Source organism: Mustela nivalis (assembly GCF_964662115.1).
Source record: "Mustela nivalis genome assembly, chromosome: 5".
Taxonomy (NCBI): domain Eukaryota; kingdom Metazoa; phylum Chordata; class Mammalia; order Carnivora; family Mustelidae; genus Mustela; species Mustela nivalis.
Window position 1 is genome coordinate 121,983,984 of NC_139024.1, and position 27,707 is coordinate 122,011,690.

Below are 27,707 nucleotides of genomic sequence, written 5' to 3' on the forward strand. Positions count from 1 at the left end.
TCTAGTAAGAAAAATGGCCACACAAGCCACGCTTTCTCATTAACTTGCAAAATAGTTTTTTCGTCTTTGTAGGCCTCTGGTCTGCTCTTTTCCTAGAGTCCAAACATGGCTCCCTATTCTCTCATTATTCAAATTCTTCTTCTTTTTTAAAAGGCCCACCCTGAAGTGATCCTCTCAGTCAAATAATCAAGTTCTGGATAATCTTCCCCTTCTATAAGCATATGGCAAAGCATAGAATCTAGAGTACCTACCATACATTTGGCAATTAACCTTTTACTGGACACTCAACTGACTAAGCCACCTAGGCACCCCTTTTCCTTTTGTATACCCCACGGTGCTGTACATGATGGCTGACTTAGGAACTTTTGAGAGGATCGGTACTCTGCCACAGGGCAGAGCTTGGACAGTGAGAGGCCCAACTAAGAGTCCCAGATGGAAGGGATGAACCTTTTCCTTCCTGTCTGAAGGGCTGGAGGAAGGCAGCGAGGCCCCTCAAACAGTAAGTACCATCTAAAACGCATTAAGACTGCAAGTTACAGCCATCAGTATTAGTGAAGAAGAGTGGATACTGGATGCTGCTAGCAAATGGAAAAAAGCAAATAAAAACTGAGAACAGTCCCAACTCCCACATATCTCCAAACAGTAATAGGGTAGCAACAACTCCTTTCCTTTATTTCTCCCCTTGTAAAGGGAGATTCAAGTTGAGTGGCAATTCTTTCCTGCCCTCAAGTCCCCAACTCAACAAGCAACTGCAGGTACTGGACCCCGGACTGGGTAATAGTACAGGCCTTAGAACTTGCCTCTAGCACTAAGCTGCAACAGCTGTTTGTATCAGTAAGTCATCATTAAATCCACCAGAAATGAGCAGCACCACTCAAAGACCAGGAGACCAGCTGGGCCTGAAGCTTTCAGATGGACCAGAGGCTCTGTTCTTAATGATAAGAGTCTGGCCACTTAAGCTTGGCTGGATGGAGCCCACAACAATGACGGTCACCTCTGTGTATATGGAAGGATGTCAAGGATAAGGCCAGCTTAGTTCTCTGAAGAAAACTGAAACAGACTGGTCTTTCAGAGAAAAGGAGTCAATCAAAGTGGTACCCTGGTCACGTCAAGGTCATGGTCCACATTCCCGTGCCTGAGTAGCTGCTGGGTCAGCTGCAAACCAGAGGGAGGTGTCCAAGTGGAGAGAGGGAGACAATAAGAGACTTCTAGGCCATGCAAGCTTGTCTTTCAGGAGACTTCCAGGAAGGAAAACTCACTCTCGGGGTCTGTTGACCATGACTTCACCCAGGGCCTCCAACACTTCCCGTTTATAGTCCTCGAAGTCACCATCAATCTGGCTAACACTCTGCTCCTCCACCACCCACAGTTGGCAGTTGGTTTCCGTGATGAGTCTGGCATCATGGCTGACGACAATCACAGCTTTGAAAAAAGATGAGGGAGTGAAAGGCAGGGAAGAGGGGGGCAGAGCAGACTCAGAACCTGTAAAAAGAGAGCCCTGGCCAAGGGACACTACAGCCTGGTCCCTAAGGAAAGGAGGAAGGCGCACCCTGAGCCAACTTACCGCCCTTGTATTCATTGATGGCTTCCCCAAGAGCATCAATAGACTCAATGTCCAAGTTATTGGTCGGTTCATCCTATGGAGGAGACATTCCGTGACCAAGCGTTAACAATTCCTTTCATTACTGCCACCTTTGGCCCCTCCCGCAGTCCACTTCCACTCACCAGGATGAGGACATCAGGCTCCCGACAGGCCAGCTCAGCAAAAACAACTCGGGCTTTTTGCCCACCTATAGCAAAGGAAAGAGGAGAACCATGACACTTCACTGCTTTATGTTTCTGAATGTAAGCTGACTGTGTGCATGCACAGATTCCTGAAGTCCTAGCCCCTCTTCTCTTCTGACTCTAGGTACAGTCAGGAAGTGTGAAAATGGAAGAGGACACCTTCCCAACCCCCCACAGTGGTACCAGAGAGTTTGCAGATCTGGATGGTGTGGGCGTGACTCTCAAGGCCAAAGCGGCCCAGGCACTTCCGGGCATCCTGGTAAGGCAGGTTGAAGCCCCGCTGTAGGTATTCAGTGGGCGTCTCCTCCATGCGCAGCTGCTCTGCATACTGCTGGTTGAAGAAGCCAATTTTCTGCCCAAGAGAAAGAGGTGGTCTATAAAAATCATACCTTTTCTATCAAACTCTTTATATCCAAATTCCCAAAGTCAACTTACCAGCCGATGGTTCTTTCTCATTTCTCCACGAGTCTGCAAGGAAAACACAAGTGGGAAGATAAGGGAAAAGGGAGAGGTGCTGCCACTCCATATTCCAACTTTTCTGTAGGGGAGACAGAAACCAGAATTGGGCTAGGAATAAGTCCATGCAGGAAAGGGAACCTGAATGTTCTCCCTAATGTGACAACAGCACACCTGGGAAAGGAAAGAGTACAGAGCCAAAGGGGAGTGAAAGGAGAATAAAGAAGGGAGACACAAAGCACAGATTCAGAACCAGAAGGGGACTGACCACAACCAAAGAATACCCCCTTCCCACCCAGCAATACCTACCAATGACACCTTTTTCAGCCTCAGATGGGGGTTAAGAGACAAGTTTGTGAGAGGATCTAAGAACACCGGATGCCTGGGTGGCTCAGTGGGTTGGGCCTCTGCCTTCGGCTCAAGTCATGATCGAGTCCTGGGATCGAGTCCCACATTGGGCTCCTGCTCGGCAGGGAGCCTGCTTCCCCCTGCCCTCTGCCTGCCTCTCTGCCTAGTTGTGATCTCTCTCTGTCAAATAAATAAATAAAATCTTTTTAAAAACACCTTGTGGTGGTGTGAAGAAAAGGGCCCTTCTCAACACTTTCCTGGAGAGAATAAAGAGGGCTACAACCAATGTATAGCACTGTACGGCAGTGTGTTGTAAGTCCCAAAAGCAATTCTTAGGAACACATCCTAAAAAAATGCTGCATTCAGGAACACATACAGTAAGAATGTTTACTATACAACTGACCTCCAATGAAAAACCAGAAATGATCAAAGTGACAGATATCAAATAAATCATAGTTAACCAATAAAAGACACAGATAACTACTGGCAAGGAAAAAAGGCTTGATGTACATTATCTGAAAGAACTAGCTGTAAAAACAATCCGAGAGCCCATTTTTGTCAAAAACAAAAACAAAAACATACGCACATTTGCAGAGAAAAAAGAAAAAGCAATCCATCAAAATTAATATCAGGAATCTCTAGAATTTTCTCTGACTTATGCAATTTATACAATGAACTTACATATCTTGTATAACCAAAACACAGACAGGGGAAGGGTACCCCCAGTCTAACCCCTCTTCTCCTGGCTCTCCTCCCCAAACTGATCTACAGTGTTCTCCTCTACTTCTACTTTCTTGAGCACCTCTTAGGACAATGAGTCATCTATGATGCGTTCCATATTAAAATCGCCAGCACAGAAAGGGACTCCTTGATTCTAGCATCTGGTGAAGAGCTGTCTTACCACCCTTGTCACGTTCCCCTGTCCTGGCTCCACGACTTACTGGTGTGAGCTTGCCCGTCAGCAGCAGGAGCAGGGTGCTCTTCCCCACGCCGTTAGGGCCCACAATGCAGACTGTAAGGACAAAGACAGGTAGTTAAAGAGGTCCCCAGGAACTGTCCCTCACAGTCTAGCTCCCCATCCCCAAGCACTTGACACCAACTCACTCCTTGAGTCCATGTCAATGCCAAAATCCAGATTTTTGAAGAGTGGTTTCTGCCCCTCATAACCAAACGTGACACCTGAGAACCAGGAAAAGAAGTGATTTACTTCCTTTTCAGAGTCACCCTGAAGGTCCTGTCCTGGCCAATGGATCCCATGCTGGGTGGAGGACATGGGGTGCACATGGTTCCGCCCCGTGCCGCCAGGGTCTGGCACCGCTCACCATGCAGACCCAGCACAGGAGGACTGAGAGGCGGGGGGTTAGGGAAAGTGAAGCGCACGGTGTACTCCTTGGGGCGCTTCAGGAGCTCCGGAGCCTCTTGCGATTCCTCATCCTGGTTTTTCCTCCGGCATTTCTGCTGCTTTCGAGTCAGGGCTTCCTTTGTTTGCTTCTCCTGGAGAGAAAGGGAAAAGGAGAAATCCACACCCTTCATATGAAATGAAGGGCAGTGTCCTAGAGCCCCCTCTTTCTCTGTACTGAGAGAAGCGCCCCCCAGGCCAGGGAGATCCCCAGGTGCTCACCGCCTGCTTGGTGGACTTGCCACCTGCCTTTAGCTCCTTCAGCTTTTTCTCCTGCTTCTCATACTGCTTCAGTAGTTCCTTCTGCTTCTGCTGATACATCTTCTTGAAGGTCACTGCAGCAGAACAGGAGGACGGGCATCAACGGTTGTCTTTCTCCCCAGCAGAGAGAAAAGCAGGACCAGTTGGTGGGCATCACTGTCTGGACTCTGAAGACTTAGCTTAACACTACTGGGTCCTTGTTCTGAGGCCTTTTCTTAGGCCTCATCTCTTTCCTCCCCCTACAAATGATCCTACTTACTGTAATTGCCCCGATAGTAATGGAGCCGCTGGGCATCGAGATGGATAATATCAGTGCAGACATCATCCAGGAAGCCCTGGTCATGGGAGACGATGAGCAATGTCTTCCGCCAGCCCTGGAGGTAGCTGAGTTTTAGAAAAGAGTATGGACATGTCACCATGGTCAGGTTAGGGTGAAGTCAGGGGAAGCAGACAGACAATGAAAAAAGGGAGGAAAAGAGGAAGTGCTAGGCTGTAAAGACAGGGTGTAAACAGCTAGAAATAAGGACATAATGGGAACCAATGATGCAAAGACTGTAATGGTGGGTGACGCACTTATTGAGCCAGATGACAGCATTGAGGTCCAGATGGTTAGTGGGCTCATCCAACATCAGCAGTGTGGGCTCCATGAACAGCGCCCTAGGGGGTAGGGTGGCAGAATGTAGGATCAGGGGTAGATCTTTGCTCAGAAAACCCCATAGAAGCCTCTGATAGGTGAAAACTACTTTCCAATCTCTCGTCAGAGAAGCTTCTGTGCAGAAGATGTCAATGAAAATGTACCACCAGGTAGGGAGGAAAGATCTTCAGTCTGACAATGCAGACGATATGGGAGGAAGCAGGAAGCCTTGAAACTCCCTACTGGCCATAGAATAAGATGGATGGAGGCTGGAAGAGGGAGGGTAGTGATGTGGGTGGCCCACCTGGCCAGGGAGACACGCATGCGCCAGCCCCCTGAGAATTTCTGTGTGGGCCGATTCTGCATTTCAGGGTCGAAGCCCAGACCAGCCAAGATCCGCCGGGCTTTGGCCTCTGCAGCTGCTGCCCCGGTCGCCCGTAATTCCTCATACACCTGGAGGAGGGAGAAGAGGACACATGTCTGAAGGTTCCAGGAACCTCCAAGGCTTAGCCCGTGTCCCTTGCGCCATATCCTCTACCTTCTCTAGCCTCTCAGCAGCTGTATCATCTCCCTGCTCCAACTGTCCCTGGAGCTGTCGCTCCTCTTCCAACAGCTTCAATCGCTTGGTGTCAGCTCGAAGAACAGCCTGCACGGCTGGTGTCTCATCTGCTACCACCTCTGGGCAGGGGCGAGAACAGACAGGTCGCCAGGAGAGCCAAGACTCCCATTCCTTTTTCCCTTCAGCTCTATTTCTGGTTGGCCTGACCTTGCTCAATACTTTGTACTTATTTCAAATAAAATATTCTTTACTCCCTCCTCTCCTTAGCATCCATCTCCCTGTCCCCACTCTCCCCCAACAACATTTCCCACTCCATAACTATAATTTCTTCTATTCGTGGTTGACTCTTCTACCCCAACTGCCCACCTCCTTAGACCCACTTCACCTCCCCTCCAAACCCATCCCACCACTGGCCTCACCCTGCTCACACAGCAGCACGTCGATGTTGGGAGGGATGCTCAAGGCCCGGTTGGCGATGTGCTTAAGGAGAGTGGTCTTGCCCTTGCTGGGGAATGAGAACTATTGGGACCAGGCCACCCCTGAAAAATCTTCCTTCCAGCCCCTTCCCCTTTACAACTTCAGCCCCTCTCCTCACCCATTCGGTCCTACTAGCCCGTAGCGGCGGCCAGCTACAATGTACAGGTCTGCGTTGACAAATAACTCCTTGCCATGGGCTGAGATGCTGAACTTCTCCAGCTGCAGTTATCAGGAAAACAGTGGCAGAGGAAATAATAGGTATATGAGAGCCCCTCTCACACAGCAGCTGCAACCTTCTCCCTGCTAAGAAGTCTCTGACAGACATCTCCAGCATAACCCTCTTTTCACACTGGTCTCCTTCCTGCCCACTACCTTGAACAGGAGTCTCCCAAATTCTAAGCCAGTCTACCCCATCCCACCTTACTTTACCCCCAAGCGTAAAGCAGACTCCTCTGCTTCTGTTGGTTTTCCTATTTTCTTGCTGAAGTTGACAGAACTCAAGGTATGGAACACGCCTCCAAGTTTTCTTCCAGTGGACTATGCCACTCATACCTTACTTCCTTGGCTGCCACGACTGCTCAGGGAAGGGTGGCACTTCCCTGAGCAAAATGGTTTGAGGGTCCCCTCAGACCATACCTTAATGTCAGATGCATTTTCTAACATAGCTTGGCGGGAGGACACCTCTGCTTGGGACACGGAGAAATCATTTTCAGCAGCATTGGCTGCTTTTAATGAAGCCACCTGGCGCTCATACTCCATCTGAGAAGGAAGGAAAAACAAGTTATAAGGCCACTGTATGCCAGTTACCTGTCACAACACAGCCACGTCATCAGACACACACACACACACACACACACAAAGCGCACAGTATACACACTTCTTTCCTGACTCCCATTTTTCTTGCAATAACCCCCAAAGCTCTCTTTTCCTGCCCTCCTAATTCAGATGTCCCCTATATGAAAATAGTTTTTTAAAGGTTTTAAGTAATCTCTGTGCCCAGTGTGGGGGTTGAAGTTACAAGCCCACGATCAAGAGTCACATGCTCTAAAAACTGAGCCAGCCAGGTGCACCACCCCGCTCATTGAAATATTAAAAAAAATCAAATGCTCCTAACTTCGACCAAGGTCTTACCTGTTTCTTTAGCTTTTTCTTCTCCTTTTTGCTAAGGTGTACATAAGGATCATCAGCCTTAGACTCCCCTTCCTCTTCCTCCTCTCCTTCTTCCTCTGAACCCTGTGAGAACCAGGGGGTGATGAAAAAACAAGAGACTCCTTCCTGAACTCAGATTTACTGTCATTTACCCAGTCCCACAATCAATTCATTCCTTCTCCACCCAGAGTTCTGAAATATCTTGGTGGGTCCTATCACTCTCTCATACACACCCCTGGGCTACCTGGAGTCCTTTAGCCACTTCTGCTGCCAGGAATTGTGTAAGACAAACGGTATGAACGTGAATGTATAAAATATAACAATTCTTCTTCTTTTTTTTTTTTTTTTTAAAGATTTTATTTATTTGGGCGCCTGGGTGGCTCAGTGGGTTAAAGCCTCTGCCTTCGGCTCAGGTCATGATCCCAGGGTCCTGGGATCGAGCCCCACATCGGGCTCTCTGCTCCGCGGGGAGCCTGCTTCCTCCTCTCTCTCACTCTCTGCCTGCCTCTCTGCCTACTTGTGATCTCTGTCTGTCAAATAAATAAATAAAATCTTTAAAAAAAAAAAGATTTTATTTATTTGACACACAGTGAGAAAGGGAACACAAGCAGGGGAGCAGCAGAGGGAGAGGAAGAATCACGCTTCCTGCCGAGCAGGCAGCCCGATGTGGGGCTCAATCCCAGGATCCCGGGATCATGACCTGAACCAAAGGCTGAGGCACCCAGGCACCCAAATATAACAATTCTACATACCCACTACATTCTAGATATAACAACACATACCACTGCGGGGTGGGGGAGGAATAAACGAAACAGGTTCTTTTCTTCACCTATCAAATGAGCTGCTCTTACATGCTAACAAGCAAAAAAAATGTCCAGAAACCCTAACATACAGCACTGAGGAATCTTTTTCTTTCTGGGGCTTGATCCCAGAACCCTAGGATCATGACCTGAGCCGAAGGCAGACGCCTAATGCCTAACAACTGAGCCATCCAGGTGCCCCAGCACTGAGAAATCTTAAGTGGATCCAGAATCAGAATATTCTACAAGTGCAGGGACCTCAGAAATCACTAGATCACACAGATAACTGAGCCCCCTTGAGGTGGAAAAAAGTCACACAGCTGGTGACTGCCAGAGCCAGAAAACCAGATCATCTGAGGGTAACACCAGGGTCCTTTCCTCTCTCAATGGGCCACAGGCCAAATCCTACCTGATACCTAGATTAATATGGCCCACAAGCTAAGAATGGTTTTACAATTTCAAAGAGTTATTTTTAAAAAAAGAATATGCTGGGGCACCTGGGTGGCTCAGTGAGTTAAAGCCTCTACCTTCGGGTCAGGTCATGATCTCAGGATGCTGGGATTGAACCCCGCATTGGGCTGTCTGCTTAGCAGGGAGCCTGCTTCCTCCTCCTCTCTGCTTGCCTCTCTGCCTACTTGTGATCTCATGTCTGTCAAATAAATAAATAAAATCATTAAAAAAAATAAATTGAATATGCACCAAAGATTGTATGAAGTCCGTAAAGCCAAAAATATTTATTTTGTGGCCCTTTACAGAAGCCTGTCAACTGCAGTATTTAACACCACCCCAGATTCTGCTCCCCTCCCCAAACCAAGGGCCACAGAATGCTAATACCTCAGCCCATCTTCTCCCAACACCAAAATACATACCGGCTCTGCCTTCTTGGCTTTCTCCTTCCCTTGTCTGGGTAGTTCCTTTTCTTTTGTTATTTCTTCTTCTTCATCCTCCTCTTCTTCATTGTCCAGAGCAGCAGACTTATTGTGAGACTAACAGTGAAGACAACTGGTCTGATGAAAATGTTCTAATGCCTGAGACCCAGCAGGGGACCCTCCTCCTGCCAATACTCCCTCACCTTGGCCTTCCCCTTTGACTTCTCTTCCTTTCCCTTTCTGCCCTTCAACACAGGCTGCTGTTCCTCAGACACAGCCTGGAGAACACACACACAGAAAATTAATACCTTGTTGTTTACTAAGTATTTCTAAGAAGTCTAGAACTGGGAATTAACTATACCCAGTGCTGCTGAAGAGAAAATGAGATCAAGGAAAACACTGGCTTCCCTCATGAGATGAAAGTGGAAGGCTAACTAGATGATGTCAGCAAAGCTAAGGGATTGGGAATCAGGAAAGTGAGCAATGTGGATGGGGTGGCACTAATACTGGAGGGCTCTGAGACCGCACATCTTTTTTTTTTTTTTTTTTAAAGATTATATTTATTTATTTATTTGACAGAAAGAGATCACAAGTAGGCACAGAGGCAGGCAGAGAGAGGGGGAAGCAGGCTCCCAGCTGAGCTGAGCTCAATCCCAGAACCCTGAGATCTTGATCTGAGCTGAAGGTAGAGGCTTAACCCACTGAGTGACCGAGGTGCCCCTAAGAGGGCACATCTTAAGAGGAGATAATGGATGTGAGTTTGGAAAAGGCATTAAAGCATAAAAAACTAAGAAAGGCTTCAAGGGCACCTGGCTGGCTCAGTCAGTAGAGCATGCAACTCTTGATCTTGTGGTCTTATGTCTGAGCCCCAAATTGGATGTAAAGATCAAATAAATAAAATCTTAAAACAAAACTATTAAAAAAATAAAATCTTAAAAAAGAAAAGAAAATTTAAATAAATAAAAGCAGTTTAAAAAGCAAGGGAATTACCACACCATGGCCAGAAGGTGCTCGATGGGGTGGGAGTGACCAGGAGAGCTGCCACTTTCACCTTATTGATCCGATTCTTCTCTAGCTTGGCAGGCTTAGGAGGATGTTTTTCTTCTTCCTCCTCATCCTCACTCTGATCTTGAATCAGGGCTGCAAAAACATTACCAGCCTAGAGAAAGAAAGGGCAGGAGAAGTCAGTGGGATGGTCAAGGTTCCCCCCTGGGACACAGATGGCTTACCACACAGATGGCTTACCTTAGTTTTCTTCCCTCCTCGGGGCATGGGGGCAGGGACTGAAATGAAAAGGGGAGAGGATGAAGTAGGAAACATTATAATGTCTGGTTCCCCAGTCGAAGATCAAGGAATGAGGCACTTTACTATTATCATTTAGTATTCATAACTAAAGGATTCTGGGGCACCCATTTCCCCTCAGGTCATTTACCCTCATCCTCCTCATCACTGGCTGGCACTGAGAGCTTCTTAAGACGCTCCATGAGCTCTTTCTCTTCTCCATCATCACCCACATCCTTCTTCCGCCGGCCTTTTCGGGTGTCTCGTTTTTTTTTCGGCTGCTGAAAGGAAAGCAGGAGTAAGACAATGAAGCCCTGGCCCATGCTGCATCTCCCATGAGCTGAGTGAACCAATATGGGCTGGACAGGGGTTGGTGGATGGAACCCCGATACTTGAACCTGCTGCTGCTGTTGCTCCTTCTCCTTGAGCACTTTCTCTTCTTCCCCAGCCTGTTTATCTTCTACAGACAGTTCCTCAAAGAACTGTAAAGGTAGTTAAGATATAGGTTAATGTGTCTCAGAGACCAACCAAGCAAGCCCTCCTCTGCCACACAAAGGCCCAATGACCCTCCAGTCCACCCTTACCTTCCTTCCTCTCTTGACAACATCTTTCCTCCTCCCGTGAACTCCCCACCTCCTACACATGGCCATATTTTTCTTTTTTATTTATTTGAGAGAATGGAAATGAGAGAGATCACAGAGGGAGAGGGAGAAGTAGATTCGCCGTTGAGCAGGGATCCCGATGTGGAGCTTGACCCCAGGACCCTGAGATTGTAACCCAAGCGGAAAGCAGACACTTAACTGACTCAGCCACCCAGGTGGCCCACGTGGCTATATTTTGATTGGAAACACCCATGGTCATTTCTCACCCACAACCCTCATTTCCTCACCGTCTTTTTGGTCTTTTTGTCCTTCTTCCCCTTCTTCACCACTTTGTCTAGAAGGTTAAGCAGACATTGTGAATGCTTATATACAAATTCCAAAGCAGCATAATCTTCCCTGCAAAGCTCTCATTGGCTCCACTCTATTTTACTATTTTCTATCATTCTCTAGGCATTTGCACTGTCCCACAAAAGACAATGGTGCCATAGTGGCAGTGGAAGGGAGTAGAATTCATATAGTAAAGACAGAGCTCCCAGCTGTGTAAGTAGTTACAATATTCAGAGATGACAGTATTTTTTGTTTTTTTAAAGATTTTCTTTAATCCCTATACCCAACGTGGGGCTTAAGACCACAACCCCGAGATCAAGAGTCCTACACCAACTGAGCCAGCCAGGTGCCCCAATGACTCCTGTATTGTTACTTGGAAAATTAGTGGCACTAGTGGTACCATTTATTACTTCAGGATACAGTGGAAGAGAAAGTCCCTTCTCCCTACCCTTGTTACCCATGAGGGGGAAAGTAGGACAAAAATATGATCAGGGACGCCTGGGTGGCTCAGTTGGTTGAGCAGCTGCCTTTGGCTCAGGTCATGATCCCAGCGTCCTGGGATCGAGTCCCACATCAGGCTCCTTGCTCGGCAGGGAGCCTGCTTCTCTCTCTGCCTCTGCCTGCCATTCTGTATGCCTGTGCTCGCTCTCTCTCCCTCTCTGACAAATAAATAAAATCTTTAAAAAAAAATGATAAATTCAGTTTCCCATATGTCATTTGTGAAAAGCACAGACTGGGGGGTCCTGGGTGGCTCAGTGAGTTAAAGCCTCTGCCTTCGGTTCAGGTCATGATCCCAGGGTCCTGGGATCCAGCCCTGCATTGGGCTCTCTGCTTGGCAGGGAGCCTGCTTCCCTTCCTCTCTCTCTGCCTGCCTCTCTGCCTACTTGTGATCTCTGTCTGTAGAATAAATAAATAAATAAAATCTTTAAAAAAAGAAAAAAGAAAAGCACAGACTGTGTAAACAGAGCTCTCTGGTAAGTAAATGAGTATCTGGGTCTATGCCCCACCTGCTCTGCTCACATAACATTCTAGCTAAAATCACACTGCGTTATATTTAACTGTTTGTACATCAGTCTTTCATCCCAGAGAGCACGTGACAGACTGTTTGGCTTGAGTTCCCCTGGAACAAAGTGGGATAAAATGTGACTGACTGAACAAATTTCAGCTCCTGCTTTCTATCCAACCCTGCTTCCCTGAAGGCTAACTAACTTCCTCTCCCTGCCCTATCAGATTGGGATGCATCCAGCAGTCTTAGAATTTCTCTTCCTGTCCAGTCCTCCCCACCATCATGTTCCCCTCCAAATCAACCCATCTATCCAAAAGCACTCCTGGATTGTTAACTTAAAACAAACAAGCAAATAAATAAATAAATGGCTTTCTGCTACCCACCACATTAAGTATTTTTCTTTCTTTCTTTCTTTCTTTTTTTTAAAGATTTTATTTATTTGACAGAGAGAAGCATAGCGAAAGAGAGAACACAAGCAGGGGGAGTGAGAGAGGGAGAAACAGGCTTCCTGCTGAGGAGGGAGCCGGATTCGGGGCTCAATCCCAGGACCTGGAATGGTGCCCTGAGCTGAAGGCAGATGCTCAACAACTGAGCCACCCAGGTGCCCCCCCCCTTTTAAAGGTAGATTCCATGCCCAATGTGGGGCTTGACCTCATGATCCTGAGGTCAACAGTCACATTCTCTACCAACTGAGACAAACAGGGGTTCCCCACATTAAATATTTTTAGGCTAAAATTCCACATAGTCCGTAGTAATCAATTATTCAGGGAAGTTTTACTGATATCTATATGCCTAAAACTGCAATTATCCAAGGATAATCTCAGTAATTTAAGGCTTGGCAAATTAAAAGGGTCCTATCCTATCTTTTCTGTTATATCCTTTTCCCTACCCACACCTAGGTTCTGGACATTAACTTCTCCTTGCTCCCTGATTAAGCCCCAGGCATACGTAGTCTGACTTTCCTTAATCTGTGTCTTCCATCCGGAACATATTTTAAGAATTTTTTTTTAAAGATTTTATTTATTTATTTGACAGAGATCACAAGCAGGCACAGAGGCAGGCAGAGAGAGAGGAGGAAGCAGGCTCCCTGCTGAGCAGAGAGCCCAACGTGGGGCTCGATCCCAGGACCCTGAGACCATGAACCGAGCTGAAGACAGAGGCTTTAACCCACAGAGCCACCCAGGCGCCCCCAGAACATATTTTAAAATTTGATCCCCAAATCAGCTGAGTAATGTGACTGAGTTGAAAAGATATGCAGAAGAAATAATGAAAGGTTTTATATGCTATTCCAAAGAATTTAATCTCTTAAGACATTTTTTTGTTGTTACTTTAAAAGATTTTATTTACTCATCTGAGAAAAACAGAGTGCAGGGCGAGGGGCACAGGGAAAAAGAGAAAAAATCTTTTGTTTTTTTTTTTTTTTTAAGATTTTATTTATTTATTTGAGAGAGAGACAGCACAAGTAGGGGGAGCAGCAGGCAGAGGGAGAGGGAGAAGCAGGCTCCCTGCTGACCAGGGAGCCCTATATGGGGCTCAATCTTGGGACCCTAGATCACTACCTGAGTTAAAGGCAGATGCTTACCCAACTGAACCACCCAGATGCCCTGACTTGAGCCGAAGTCCTAGGACCCTAAGATCATGACTTGAGCCAAAACCAAGAGTCTGACACTTAACCGACTGCTCCACCCAAGGTGCCCCAATCCTAAAAACTTTAAGACTAAGGACCCACTGCAGTATAGAAGAAGGAAGAAAAGGCAGGATCAGCTCACCTTGATAACACTGAGGAGTCTTGTCCCAAATACTAATTTCTCCCCAAGGACTAATACAACCACATCATCTCTCCTTCCTTTAAATCTCTTTTGAATTTTAGGGGCGCCTGGCTCAGGGGGTTAAGCCTCTGCCTTTGGCTCAGGTCATGATCTCAGGGTCCTGGGATTGAGCCCCACATCGGGCTCTCTGCTCAGCAGGGAGCCTGCTTCCCCCCACCCCCCCCGCCTGCTTCTCTGTCTACTTGTGATCTTTGTCTGTCAAATAAATAAATAAAATCTTTTTAAAAAATCCTTTGAATTTAGAACATCACTTTGAACCTCCTGAAAAAGCATGATCACCAAGGAACAGGACAGAACTAAGTATGGCTAAAGTGATCTTCCATCTCTCCTTTTTTTTTTAAGATTTTATTTATTTATTTGACAGAGATAGATCACAAGTAGGCAGAGAGGCAAGCAGAGAGAGAGAGAGAGGGAAGCAGGCTCCCTGCTGAGCAGAGAGCCCGATGTGGGACTTGATCCCAGGACCCTGAGATCATGACCTGAGCCGAAGGCAGCGGCTTAACCCACTGAGCCACCCAGGTGCCCCTCTCCTCCTCTTAACAGCTTCAATTCATCACTTCAGCTACTCCTAACTCCAAAGCTTAATACAACACTTCCCTTTACCTCAACATCTCCGCACCCAATTACCATTTGCTACCCTTGTCCTTACTGAAAGTCTCCAAAGTGTAGTCCACACTAGCTCTGCTTCCTCATTTCCCACTCTAATTTAAAACATACTTCAAAACGGTTTGGATATCATCTCCTAAGGACTACTACTCTTTTCCAAAGTTGCCACTGTCCCCTTAGGTGCTCAACCCAAAAAGTATATTTTTTTTTTATTGGGGCGTCTGGGTGGCTCAGTGGGTTAAAGCCTCTGCCTTCGGCTCAGGTCATGATCTCAGGGTCCTGGGATCGAGCCCCGAGTCGGGCTCTCTGCTCGGCAGGGAGCCTGCTTCCCTTTCTCTCTCTCTACTTGTAATCTCTGTCTGTCACATAAAATCTTAAAAAAAAAAAAAAAAGGTTTTATTTATTTATTTGACAGAGATCACAAGTAGAGAGGCAGGCAGAGAGAGAGAGGGAGAGGGAAGCAGGCTCCTGCTGAGCTGAGAGCCCCACGTGGGACTCGATCTTAGGACCCTGAGATCATGACCTAAGCCAAAGGCAGTGGCTTAACCCACTGAGCCACCCAGGCGCCCCCCAAAAGTGTATTTTTAGTCCTGATTTTGCAATGACTTCTCTGCAACATTCCATGCTACCATCTCCTCAACCTTTTACATCTCTCCTGTCATTACTTAATTTCAGGGCTTGTTGCTTCTGGTTTGCCTCCAGTTTCTCTGATGGCTCACCTTTTTTTTTTTTTTTTTTTTTAATATTTTATTTATTGACAGAGAGAGAGAGATCACAAGTAGGCAGAGAGGCAAACAGAGAGAGAGGAGGAAGCAGGCTCTCTGCTGAGAAGAGAGCCTGATGCGGGGCTTGATCCCAGGACCCTGAGATCATGACCTGAGCCGAAGGCAGAGGCTTAACCCACTGAGCCACCCAGGCACCCCGATGGCTCACCTTTTTCAGTCTCCTCTCTTCTGCCTCCTTTCCTTACTTCCCTTAACTGCTGAGGTTCTCTTGGGGACCTATCTTCTGTCCTTTTTTGGCTTCAATCTGCATATTCTCCCTAGCAGACTTTTCTGCATCCAGCCTTTCAACAACACGCCTGTGTCTTTACTTCTAGCCTAAGATCTCTCTTCCTGCCATATGCTCTTAAAAGATTCCGGGGTTGGGGGGGGGGGTTCCCAGAAATCCCCAACTTGGCTTTCAAAAGTTGACCTTACCTCTTCCCACTCCCAATCCTACAGCCCATTCCTGATTTCAAGCAATAGTCTACCCACTGAGTTACCTGTCATTCTTTTTTTTTTTTTTTAAATGTATGTATTTGACAGAGATCACAAGTAGGCAGAGAAGCAGACAGAGAGAAAGGGAGGAAGCAGGCTCCCCGCTGAGCAGAGAGCCAGATGTGGGGCTGGATCCCAGGACCCTGGGATCATGATCTGAGCTGAAGGCAGAGGCTTTAACCCACTGAGCCACCCAGGCGCCCCCTGAGTGTCATTTTTAATCCTTCTTCCTTCAGTCAGTTCTCAGACCTGCTCAATGCCATCTCCTCAGTACTCTTTTAGTCTTCGCTGCCTTGGCTCACTTTCTTTTTCTTTTTTTTTTTTTTTTTAAAAGATTTTATTTATTTATCAGAGAGAGAGAGGGGGAGAGAGCGAGCACAGGCAGACAGAATGGCGGGCAGAGGCAGAAGCAGGCTCCCTGCTGAGCAAGGAGCCTGATGTGGGACTCAATCCCAGGACCCTGGGATCATGACCTGAGCTGAAGGCAGCTGCTTAACCAACTGAGCCACCCAGGCGTCCCATTGGCTCACTTTCTTATTGCTTCTCACCTAGATCATCGCTAGAGCCTCTTACCCATATGGTCATCCTGCCTCCAATCTTGATCTATTCAACCCATTCTCCACTGCTCAGTGTTGTCAGGATGAGCTGATCAGATTACTCCTTAAGCACTTCAATGAGTCGTCCCTAATGTCTTCAGGATTGAGGTCTTTGGAATAGTTAAGAAATCTTCCATTATTTGTCTCCTGAACATCTTTCCAGCCCCATCACATTAGTCACCCAATACTGGGAACCAGACATCCTCACCTGTCTTTACCTTTGCACAAACTTCTTCCTCTGCTTGAAATTCTCCTCCTCTGGCTAACTCATACTTATCCTTCCAGAATTAACTCAGCTACCACATATTCCTGGGAGGCTTTGCTGACATTCCTACCCTATCTGTCTGAATAAATGCTTCTCCTCTCTGCTGTAGTCTTTTAGTATTCTCAAGCACATTCATCACTCTGTCAATTATTTTCTGATTAATGCTTTCCCCTCCATTAAACTGGGTGCCCCTCTGGGGCAACTCTTGTCTTTTACCTCTACATTTCCAATTCTCTACTCAGTACCAGGTATACAAGAAGTAACCAATGAATGCTTGTAAAATTAGTCACACTGTGTACCAAATGTAATTATTTTTAACCATTTTCTCTCCCCTTGAAGTGCCTTCAAATTTGGGAGGATGTCTTCATATTTTTTTCTCCCTCCCCTCAGCACAGTGTATACGGTGATAAAAAGCAGCTGCTCAACAAACATTCTGGGTTTTTAAGTAAACCTTAACTCTCATTCCAACACCCAGTAGCTACACCACGTTCTTGCTCCAGATGAGCCTAATGTGTATTACGCAAGAGCTCAAAGGGAGTCATCCTCTCGCTCCCGAAGGGGTGTGGGTGCGTGGCGCGGTCTATGTGCGTGCGTGTACGATCGCGCTGCAGCAGGGGTATCGAGGCACTGGTTACAGATTCCTGAGGAATGTAGAATACAGCATGGTGGGGAAGGTGTTCAAAAGGGAAGGAGGGCTTTCTTATTTCTCCCCATCTCTCCCGCGGCGCCATATACTTTTCCTTGTCTCTTGCCCAGTCCCACTGAAACTCTTGCGCGACACCCCGGCACTTTTTCTTCCGCTCCCACCCAATTCGCTCCCGCCTGGGTAAAAGCTTTCTAGCTCCATTAAACGCATGCGCAGTGGCCTCTCTCACGGCCGTCAGGCTTACACCCCGTGACCCCTTCCTAAAACATGCGCACTCTCTTCTCCCCTTTCCTCTCTCGTTGGTTCCCTGCCCATCAGCCTCACCTGTGGGGCTTGTACTCTCTCCGTCCCCGATCCACTCGGGTTCCGGCGGCTGCTGCTTGGGCCCCTTCGGCATCGCGGTGGCAGTTACAGCTACTCTGGAGACGCCGGGTGCTATTTCCGCTTCCGGTAGCGTGGGCTCCCAATGGGGGCGGGCTCTCCACGGCCAGCCTGTCCTTCCGCGGTGCACGTGCGCGCCTCGCAGTTATTTCGCGGGGCGTGCCTGCGGCGACGGGGCGGGGCCAACGTCAACAAAGCACTGACCGCTGTCCGGGAATCTTGAGCTAGTGACTCCACAACGCTGCGTGATTAAGTACTGAACATAGTAATTTCGGACTAGTACGGAGGAACAGAGGCATCCTTTTTTTCTTTGTTTTTGTTCTTTAAGTGATTAGGAGCAGAAAGACTCAGTCTGTCTACTTAGAAAGAGGCGTGGTGCAAAGACCTCAAGTGTAGAGTTGTAAACGACGAACCGTCGCCTAACAGTGTGGTGAAGCTTGGGTTCATTTTTGTTGGGATTCGGGGGGGAGACCAACAGTTTTTCTGAGGTACAATTGATACACATAAACTGCACATACAATAAATTGACGGGGAATAAACTGCAAAATGTACACTTGGATCAAACTTTTGGCATATATACAACCATTAAACCACCACCACAGTCAAGATTTGGGCTTGCTTCTAACTGTACCACTCAATAGACGTGGGAGTAGATGCTCCCATAACTCTTTCAGCTCCTGTTCTTCCCTTAAACCATTATAATCATGCTCTTGTCTCTATACCATTATCTGAGTCTATTCTTGCCAAGGCCAACAGACTGGGGACCAATTCTCTGTCCTTATCTTACTCTCCCAGCAGCATTTCACACACAGTAGCTCCCACTTCCTTTGCGTTTTTCAGGGACTGTGCTCTCTGCAGGTTTCCCTTCCATTTCAGTGGCAGCTCTCTTTCTCTCCTTTTAAGTCTAAATATATTGAGGCACATTCTTTGACATTCTTATCTAGATTTATCACCTACGTCTCATGACTTTAAATACCATCCATAACTGATGAACATCTCTTCTTGACCCCAACTTCTGCCGTAAACACCAACTGCTTTTTGGACTTCCTCTCTGAGATCTCTAATAAGTACCTCGAATTATTATGTGCAAAACTGAGCTCTTGTTTTTACTCCTTAACCATGTCTCTCCCACGTTTCCCATCAAGAAATCACACCACCTCTCGGTTACCAGGGCCCAAACTGAAAGGTAATTCTCTTTTTCCATTTCCCCCTCAGCAGCAAGCCATGTCTACTTCATTTATTCAAAAAATATATTTATTAAGCAAAAAGAAGACACTACACTCCGAGATATCTCCACAACCCCCTCTAGCCAACCCTTTTCCATCTCCTTGTTAGTTTCATCCTCATTCTTACTTGGCCACCAAATGTCAGCCCTCCTCAAGGCTGTCCTGTGAACTCTCTTCTTCCCACGTGACATTCTCCTCTCAGGTGACTTCAGCAACAGATTCCTCAGAGTTCTATCCCAACTACCGTATCTTGAGTAGCCCCAATCATTAATCACCATCTATAATTATTCATGTGTTCATGTTCAAGAAAAAGAGCTCCTGACAACTGGGAATTGGCCTGACCCTAAGAGATAGGCCATGGTGCTCAAGTTGAAATAACCTCACAGAACACCAATGTCAGAAAAGGCTACTGTGACTGTCATGAATTTAAGACAAAGTTCATAATCTTCTCTAAGCACAAAGGCAAGGTCATTGTGCAAACACCATAAAATATTAAACAGCTCCCTCTAGGCCAAAATGATGGCTTTCTTTGACCAGCTACACTTTTAGCCATGTTTCATTCCTCCCTCCTTCTAGATGAGATTTTTTAAGATGTACAATTGCACGGGGTTCCTGGGTGGCTCAATCACTTAAGCATCTGCTTTTGGCTCAGGTCATGATCCCAGCTTTCTGGGATGGAGTCCTGTGTTGGGCTTCCTGCTCAGAGGGAATTCTGCTTCTTCCTCTCCCTCTGCTGTCCCCCCTGCTTGTTCTCTCAAATGAATAAATAAAATCTTTAAAAAATGTGCAATCAGGGCGCCTGGGTGGCTCAGTGGTTTAAGCCGCTGCCTTTATCTCAGGGTCCTGGGATCGAGTCCCACATCAAGCTATCTGCTCACCAGGGAGCCTGCTTCCCTCTCTCTCTCTCTCTCTGCCTGCCTCTCTGTCTACTTGTGATCTCTGTCAAATAAATAAATAAAATATTATAAAAAAATTTAAAAAATGTGCAATCATAATTGTCCTCACTTCCTGATAGTATCCAACCCAGAATAATTTCACATCCCTGAAACTTCTCTCCAAATCACCTAGCACAGATGCTAGTCCTGTCATTCCTAAACCTCCATTAGTGAGACAACTTCTGCAGAATTAATAAATCCAGTTTTTTGGATGTGTTCCTGGTGGTCTTTGGCTGGAGGGCATTAACACTTTGTCTTATCTTCTACTGCATCCTGAAATTTTAGCAGAGGGGCTAATAGAGGATATTCATTCTGAAAATCCAGTATTTTGCTTAGCACATAGCTGCTTGAATAAAAATAATTTTTCAAAGCTTCGGTGGCAGCTAGGAAGACTAGTTATTATGGTCAGTGGCATAAAGTTGAAGAGCTGTGTTAGCTTTAAGGAAATTTCCTCCAAGAAAGCCGGTGTCCTCTGCCCTTCCTGGTCCATCTTGAGAATTGGAGCATGGATAAACTAGCGTTGTTTCCCAAACCACAAATAGGAGTATCTGACCCTGGTAGTTGTGGAGCTGAAACCTGGGGGAAGGGGTTCTGAGTACCTGAGGTGGTGGCCTACCTTGGGCTGTCTACCTCTTGAATTTTGAGAAATTAATTTCTATTTTGCTTTAGGACTAACTTTGGTTTCTGTTAAAACTGTGCTTAAAAGCTGATAAACCGGGTCATAGTAGGTACTTAATATTTAGTGAATGTTTCCCTGCTTATGGTTTAACTACCACTTATACTGTAAAAGTTAGATATGCAAAACATTTGTCACTAGTTTTAATATGAATACAAACCTGTATACCCACCTATTTTCTCTCTTCTCAGAGTTCTTAAAATGACAGCTCAGATTCATTCTGAATTCCTAGCGTTATCCCTGTATCTTTCTTTTTAAATGGTAGTTATGCAACCCAGAACTACCCCGAGAAAACTGATACTTTCATTTCGATCTCTTATTTTAAAAATGTCTACTTTTCAGGGCGCCTGGGTGGCTCAGTGGGTTAAAGCCTCTGCCATCGGCTAAAGTCATGATCGCAGGGTCCTGGGATCGGGCCCCACATTGGGCTCTCTGCTCATCAGGGAGCCTACTTCCTCCTCTCTGCCTACTCTTGTCAAATGAATAAATAAAATCTTTAAAAAAAATAAAATGTCTGCTTTTCTCTGGTCTACTACCCAAGTCTGTATCATAACTCACCTGGACTAGTGAAATTACTTTTGAAGGCATTTCCAAGCCTGGTCGGCTCCAAAGATCCATACACCCATATGATCTTGTTGAAAAATGAATCTAATCCATACCAACCTGCCTAAAAACCGTTCAAAGGATTAATGAAAAGACCCAAGACTGTGGGTTCTGCAAGGTCCTGAGTGGTCTAGCTCTTCTTCCTTCTGCCTCATCTCCTACTTTTCCCATCTCTTGGTGAACACTTTTGCTTAGACTTTGCTTTTCCACAGCTTGTCCTTCAGAGCTTGTCTCAGATGTCACCTTCCCAGTCTCCGTTTATTACATACTCTCTTTGCATTATGTCTCACTTTTGACAGGTGTGACCTTACACATATTCATGATTTTTTGATAAACGTGTCTCCCCTGTACGGGGCGCCTGGGTGGCTCAGTGGGTTAAGCCTCTGCTTTCGGCTCAGGTCATGATCTCAGGGTCATGGGATCCAGCCCCGCAAAGAGCTCTCTGCTCAGCAGGGAACTGCTTCCTCCTCTCTCTCTACTTGTGATCTCTCTGTGAAATAAATAAATAAAATCTTAAAAAAAAAAAAAGTGTCTCCCCTGTAGATTTAAACATTGATTTTCGTTATTTCTAGTGCCTAGTATACTGTCAGGCCCATAGTTATTCTACAAATATTTGTTTAAAAACTGTTTTGTCGGGGCGCCTGGGTGGCTCAGTGGGTTAAAGCCTCTGCCTTCGGCTCAGGTCATGATCCCAGGGTCCTGGGATCAAGCCCCACATCGGGCTCTCTGCTCAGCAGGGAGCCTGCTTCTTCCTCTCTCTCTGCCTGCCTCTCTGCCTACTTGTGATCTCTGCCTGTCAAATAAATAAATAAAATCTTAAAAAAAAAAAAAAGACTGTTTTGTCATCACAACTCCATAATCACCAAACCTACAAACATGGGTAGAACATTACAAAATTACTCTGTGGATACTTGGCCTCTCCTTTCTCCTCTAAGGCCTTACCCTTGAACATAATGCAGCCTGGTGTGTCTGATGCTTGTAGGTTATGGGACCTCACTAGTTCCTTCAGACTGAAAAAAAACTCAAGCTTTTTCCTTCTCCAACACCACTATATATGAAAAAATGGAAGAATAAAGTGACTCCAAAAAGAACACCCTTATCTGCACCTCCAGAGATGACTGGAACACAGGGATTGAAGAAAACACTTGTTTCCACTGCATTTATTACTAATATAAAAAATGTTAGAAAGAAAAAAAAATTCTCTCAGTTCTCCAACGGCTCTCATCCTTCCCTCTTGCCCACACAACTCCTGACCCATTTCTTCTGGGCCAGTTCAAAACCAAACCTGTTCACTGCCGTTTTCACAGAAAACAACCAGTACCAAGGATGTAGGGAAGAAGGTTAGATGAGGGCGACAGTACTGTCCAGGTTCCACCCAAAGGTAGGCTGGGTGGAGATTCACAGAATTCAGACAAAAGGGCTGGTGGCCTCACAATGACGTACTCTAACTAAAGTGGGCTGGAGAGGAAATAGGGTAGCCCATCAGAGGCTTCAGAGGACATCTCATGGGCTATGTCAAACCCAGAAAAACCAACACCAGGAGAATGGGGAGACTAGAGAGGCAGTCTTGTGGAAAGTTTCAAATTCTCCCATGTTGGGAGGTGTGGAAAGTCTAGAGGGCACCAAGAGCCTCACTCATTTTGGCAGAAAAACTTACTCTAGTGTTGGGAAGTCACAAAGATGCCACGGACACTGAGAAAGGCTACGTAGGAGGGGATGCACAGTTTCACAAAGCACAGTGATCACAGACCAGAGCAGTGGGGATCATGCTACTGACGAAGAAACTACAAAATCCAAAAGCAGGGAGAGTGGCCTTTCAGGGAGACTGTACCAGTCGTCCATATTTGACCCCAGGTCAACCTGGTTGACCTGCTCAGTTTCACAGAGCAACTGGCAACTTTGGGGGTAGGGGCTGTCACATAAAAAGGACTTAAAACAAGCAGCTAGAAGAAGGGAATGGTAGGAAACTGCTCCAGGGCTCTCAGGAATCGAAGGCAGTACCAGGGGCGAGGTGGACAGATGTACAAGAAACAGCACCAAAGAGGTTTCCTGTTCAGCAGTCAGTTGGCGATGGGGAAGAGGATCCAGGAGGCAGTTGAAGGGAGCAAAGATGGGGTCCTGAAGATGAGTCTCTGGAGGCTGGATCAGAAGAAAGCCCACATACTGGGCACCAGTGATGAAACAGCTCTGGACCCCAAACTGGAAGGCTGTGGATAGGGGTGGGTGTCACTGACTGAGGGTGGTGGGTAGAACAGCCTCACAGTAGCCATCACAGGGCCACAGGGAAATATATGGCGACTAGGTCAGTGGGCTCCTTCCAGCCTGGATAGGAAGGCACAGTCTCACAGAGGAGGTCCATTGACACCTGGGTGGTAGAAGGCACAGAGGTCTTCATATCGACAGTGGCCCTTTTTGGCAAAGTGTCGGCAAACGGGGCGGTTGGATTTGTCTGTAAACAAGTCAAAATTGAGCAGTTTAAAATAAAAGAAAGGAAAAAAATGTAACAAAAGCAGAGAAAGAGAGGGCAGTCAGATTTTCTACTCCCTACCACTTCCAGACATTTTAGAATGGTAGTCATTTTCCTGGGAGAAAAACACATTCAGGGCTACTCTTACTTCAGAAGGACAAAGGACAACCCAAAAGAGAAGAGTCACAGGCATTTGGGGAGTGGTGGATATTAAATGTTATAGGCATAAGAAAAATGGACCTTACCTTCCATAACTTGCGGGCCATCCTTCGGCGGGCAGGTATTTTTGATAAGAGACCAACTTTTCAGCCTTCGAGGATTTCTCTGCTCTTTGTGAAAGCCTCCCCTGGAAGGGCCCCCATGGCCTGGTCCAGGAAAAGGAGGTTCAGTATTGGCCCCCCACCAACCACGACCATATGGGCCACACCTGGGGCCTAGGCCTCCCCGAATTGGGCCTCTACCCCGAGGAGGCGGTGGGAGACTCAGCAGTGGTGGAATCATTGGTCCTCTTGATCCTGGAGGACCTCTGTGAAGAGCTGAAGAATAAGAGAGAAAGAAAGACATGGAAAGGTGATCAGTGGCCAGCTTAATTCTGATAAAGCAGCCCTGTGTTTTTGTTGTTTTACTTTTTATTGAAGTACAATATACATACAGAAAAATACACCAATTTTAAATGTACAACTCAACTGCCATCAAAGTAAACACACCTGTGATTTTACCACCCAGGTGAAGGGATAGAGCCTTCTTAGCACTCGAAAATCCTCCCCACTTTGTGCCCCCCCCCAACTATTCCACCCTCCTCCCCAAAGGTAACCACTCTCCTGACTTCTAGCACCATAGGTTAGTTTTTGCCTGTTTTTGAACTTCGCACAAATGGAATCATACAGTCTGCATTCTTTTCTGTCTGGCTCCTTTCGCTCAACATCGTGTTTGTGAGATTCATCCAGGTTGCCTGTAGCAGGAGTTCGTTCATTTTCATTGCAGTGTAGTATCCCATTGCATGCACACACAACAACTTATTTATCCATTCTACTGATGGTGGACATGTGGGTGGATTCCAGTTTGGGGCTATAACGAAAAATGCTGCTATGAACATTTTTATACATGTCTTTGTTACACATATGTATGCATTTCTGTTGAGTATAAACGTAGTAGAAGTATTGTTGGGTCCTGGGGTATATGTATGCTGAAGTTTAATGAAGTCAAACTTTCTTTTTTAAAGTGACTGTACCAATTCATACTCCCAGTGGCAATTGTTCCATAGTCTTGGACAATACTTGGTATTGTCAATTTTTTTTCACTTTGCCATTCTGGGGAGTGCTTTTATTTTGTTTTGCTTTTTAATTGTGGTGGAATATGTACCATAAAATTTGCTGTCTTTTTTTAAAAAACTCTGCCCAATGTGGGGCTCGATCTCATAACTCTGAGATCAAGAGTCATATGCTCTATTGACTGAGCCAGCCAGGTGCCTAAGATTTGCCATTTAACTATTTTTAAGTGCATGTTTCAGTAGTGTTAAGTAGATTCTTATTGTTGTGAAACAGATCTCTTTAGAACTTTTCCATCTTGCAAAACTGAAACTCTATAGGTACTGAACAACTCTCCTTTTCCCCCTCCAATCAGCTCTTACTAACCACCATTCTACTTTGCTTCTATGAATTTGACTACTTTAAATACCTCATAAGTGGAATTATACATTTGTCTTTTTTTGATTGGCTTGTTTTATTTAGCAAGATGGCCTGAAGATTCATCCATGCTGTAGCATGCAATAGGATTCCCTTCCTCTCTGGGGCTGAATACTATTCCATTGTAAGAAGATACCATATTTTCTTAAAAAAAAAAAAAAGAAGATACCATATTTTGTTTATTCTTCTGTCAATGGGCATTTAGATTGCCTCCAGCTCTTGGCTGTTGTAAATAATGCTGCTATGAATAGGAGTGTGCAAATATCTCTTCAAGATCCTGCTTTCCATTCTTTTGGATATATACCCAGAAGTGGGAATGCTGGATCATGTGGTATTTCTATTTCTAACTTTTTCTGAGGAAACTCCATAGTGTTTTCCATAGAATTGCACCATTTTACAGTCTCACCAACAGTGCATAAGGGTCTTAACTTGAAGTGTTAGGTTTTCATCTTGCAATTATTTAACAACTAATGATATTGAGTTCTTGTTCACATGTTCTTGGTCATTTAGATCTCGGTTTTTGAGAGAGAGCTGTTCTGGCACGTTGCCCATTTTTCCTAACAGGTTGTCTAAAAGAGGCCTGTGTATATTCTAGATTCAAGCTCTTCATTGGTTCTATTTGTTGCAAATATCCTCTACTCTATGACTTCCTATTAATTTCTTAATGGTATTATTTCATTAATAAAAGTTTAATGTAGTTCAGTTCATCAATCTTTAAAATGTTTATTATCTATTTAAGAACTGTTATCTCCTCCAAGACCATGAAAATATTTTTCTTTACTTTTAACACTTAGATCTATACTTCAGTTGGAGTTGATGTTTACATACCATATGAATAGGTCAGATTTCATCCCCCTCAAGAATACCCAATTAATCCAGCATCATTTATTTAAATGACCACTATTTCAGCTCCAACTTCATCATAAAAGAGGGGTCTACATACGTGCAGGCCTGTTACTGTACTTTTTGTACGAGGCTATTGACTTTTAGGTCTGTTGTGCCAACATCACACCCTAACTACTACAGCTTTACAGTAAATTGTGACATTCAGGTAAGTCCTCCAACTTCAAGATTGTATTTGCAGCTTTTGCATTTCCATGTAATAACACAGAATGTTTATTTCCATTATAGGGATTGATAGGGATTGTAACCAGGAATCCACTGAATCTACAGATCAATTTGGGAATAAGCGACATTTTTACAACACTGAGTTTTCCAATCTGTGAATATACATCTTTCCATTCATTTTTGAACAGAATCCCTTATCTTTTAGTTTTAAGTTCTCCTGGGTTTTAGTCCCTCCCTTGCCCCCTTCTCCAGGACTAATCAAAGAATCAGAGCCCCCTCATCCTCACCTGACTTGGGGTCACCAGGCTTTCCATTGGCCATGGGGGGAGGGCCTAGAAGGCTGGGTGGTCCTAAGAGCAGACATGAAAATATAGTTATCAAAATGGACTAAAGTTATAATGATCCTGTCTTATGTTTTTCTACTAATTTCTTAATTCAATCTGTAAAGCCAGACACATTCTCAGTAGTGTTACATGTTCTCAGGTAAATCCACCTGCCCTTTCCTCAAAAAAAAGTTTCCAGTTTGGAAAAAAAAAATAAAGTGGAGACTCAGTCAAGGAGTATAACGCGCGGTAAGACTATCTTACAGCTTTCTCTTTCCCTTAACCTAGTTGCTACCCAAAAGATCCCGGGTGATTCCAGATGTAATCCAATCCTCCCTTTAACTGTTGGCCAATCAGAACGATCCCCCCCGCCCCCGGAGTAGTTCAGAGAAGGCAGCACTTCTATCTAGCTTCTCTGTGCAAGTCTGGCGGTAAACTGTTATCCTAGTCTTCGCAATCTGCAACCTCTCTAGGGCCCCCTCTCCCTTGCCGTTCTGCGACTGCGCACACGAGCTCTTTATCTTCTCCCCTGCCCTCTTCAGAAAGGTTAGAGGCCGGATCGAAGTTGAGGGGTCAAGGAAGAGAACTCGCTCAGGACTCCACACCGGACAGGATCCCATCCCCGCCCCAGTGTTTGAGCCCTTCTTCCTTCCGTTAGAGCCCCCTCCCCCGCACCTTTTCAGACCCTAACCCTTCGCCCTCGACCAGCTGACAGGCATGTGCACACCCCTCCCGGGCTCCTCACCGATGGGACTCCCATCCTCCTCGTCTCCAGTCTCCTCCCGCTCTGGCAGCGGGGGCTGCTGCAGTGGCGGCGGCTGCTGCTGATTCTGCTTCTTTCGTTTGGGCATCGTGATTGCGGCAATGGCTGCAGCTGGATTTGGAGGGCAGTGAGGAAGGGGCACGCGGGGATTCTATTTCCGCTTCCGGTGAGTGCTGGAGAGGCTGATGCTCCCGCCATTTAACTTCCGGAAAGCTCCGGGGAGCTTTTATGCGTCAAATTCTATCATAAAACGCCTCCCTCGGTCTCTGCCAGGCACAGGAGCAGTCTCAAGGCTACTTTTTATTGCGTTCCTCTAAATGCTTTTAAAAATTCCTCTCTTCTCCACTCGCAAAGAATCCACGACTGGCTGCTCACTGTGTGCCATAGAGTCGACAGGCTCTCGGGCCAGAAGGCCTGAGAGAGCTG

The 27,707-nt window shown here is 46.0% G+C and overlaps 2 protein-coding genes across 6 annotated transcripts; both read right to left on the reverse strand.

Annotated features, from left to right (window-relative positions):
- Positions 1-646: 646 nt before the first annotated feature.
- Positions 647-17,645, reverse strand: ABCF1 (ATP binding cassette subfamily F member 1). Of its 4 annotated transcripts, none has more exons than XM_082732930.1 (25): positions 17,479-17,645; positions 10,908-10,954; positions 10,411-10,500; positions 10,170-10,296; positions 9,983-10,020; positions 9,789-9,896; positions 8,941-9,015; positions 8,738-8,854; positions 7,051-7,152; positions 6,556-6,678; positions 6,038-6,138; positions 5,862-5,947; positions 5,422-5,561; positions 5,188-5,336; positions 4,823-4,906; positions 4,509-4,633; positions 4,211-4,323; positions 3,912-4,083; positions 3,694-3,768; positions 3,531-3,601; positions 2,221-2,253; positions 1,969-2,137; positions 1,726-1,790; positions 1,565-1,637; positions 647-1,422 (listed from the first exon to the last, which is right to left on the reverse strand). In XM_082732930.1, the coding sequence occupies exons 1-25, from the start codon at positions 17,549-17,551 to the stop codon at positions 1,256-1,258; spliced, it is 2,523 nt and encodes an 840-aa protein (XP_082589056.1). In that variant the 5' UTR covers positions 17,552-17,645; the 3' UTR covers positions 647-1,255. The 4 variants fall into 4 exon arrangements, with proteins under 4 accessions (XP_082589056.1, XP_082589055.1, XP_082589058.1 ...); XM_082732929.1 differs by having other exon boundaries at positions 10,170-10,299; XM_082732932.1 differs by having other exon boundaries at positions 10,417-10,500; positions 17,479-17,644.
- A 4,462-nt stretch (positions 17,646-22,107) lies between these two features.
- On the reverse strand, positions 22,108-27,397 carry PRR3 (proline rich 3). 2 transcript variants are annotated; one of them, XM_082732947.1, is made up of 5 exons: positions 27,264-27,397; positions 26,483-26,545; positions 24,328-24,510; positions 23,688-23,978; positions 22,108-23,424 (listed from the first exon to the last, which is right to left on the reverse strand). In XM_082732947.1, the coding sequence occupies exons 1-5, from the start codon at positions 27,367-27,369 to the stop codon at positions 23,318-23,320; spliced, it is 750 nt and encodes a 249-aa protein (XP_082589073.1). In that variant the 5' UTR covers positions 27,370-27,397; the 3' UTR covers positions 22,108-23,317. The 2 variants fall into 2 exon arrangements, with proteins under 2 accessions (XP_082589073.1, XP_082589074.1); XM_082732948.1 differs by lacking the exon at positions 24,328-24,510.
- Between the last annotated feature and the right edge of the window lie 310 nt (positions 27,398-27,707).

Coding starts and splice junctions, on each gene's coding strand:
- ABCF1 (XM_082732929.1), bottom strand. CDS start 17,551: ATGCCGAAGGGGCCCAAGCAGCAGCCGCCGGAACCCGAGTGGATCGGG. Junction 3,602..3,693: donor CATTGACATGGACTCAAGGA/GTGAGTTGGTGT, acceptor TTGTCCTTACAG/TCTGCATTGTGGGCCCTAAC. Junction 1,791..1,968: donor CCAGATCTGCAAACTCTCTG/GTACCACTGTGG, acceptor CCTTTGCTATAG/GTGGGCAAAAAGCCCGAGTT.
- PRR3 (XM_082732947.1), bottom strand. CDS start 27,369: ATGCCCAAACGAAAGAAGCAGAATCAGCAGCAGCCGCCGCCACTGCAG. Junction 26,546..27,263: donor GGAGGATGGGAGTCCCATCG/GTGAGGAGCCCG, acceptor GTCTGCTCTTAG/GACCACCCAGCCTTCTAGGC. Junction 24,511..26,482: donor GCCTGGTGACCCCAAGTCAG/GTGAGGATGAGG, acceptor TTTTCGTTATAG/CCCCAAACTGGAATCCACCC.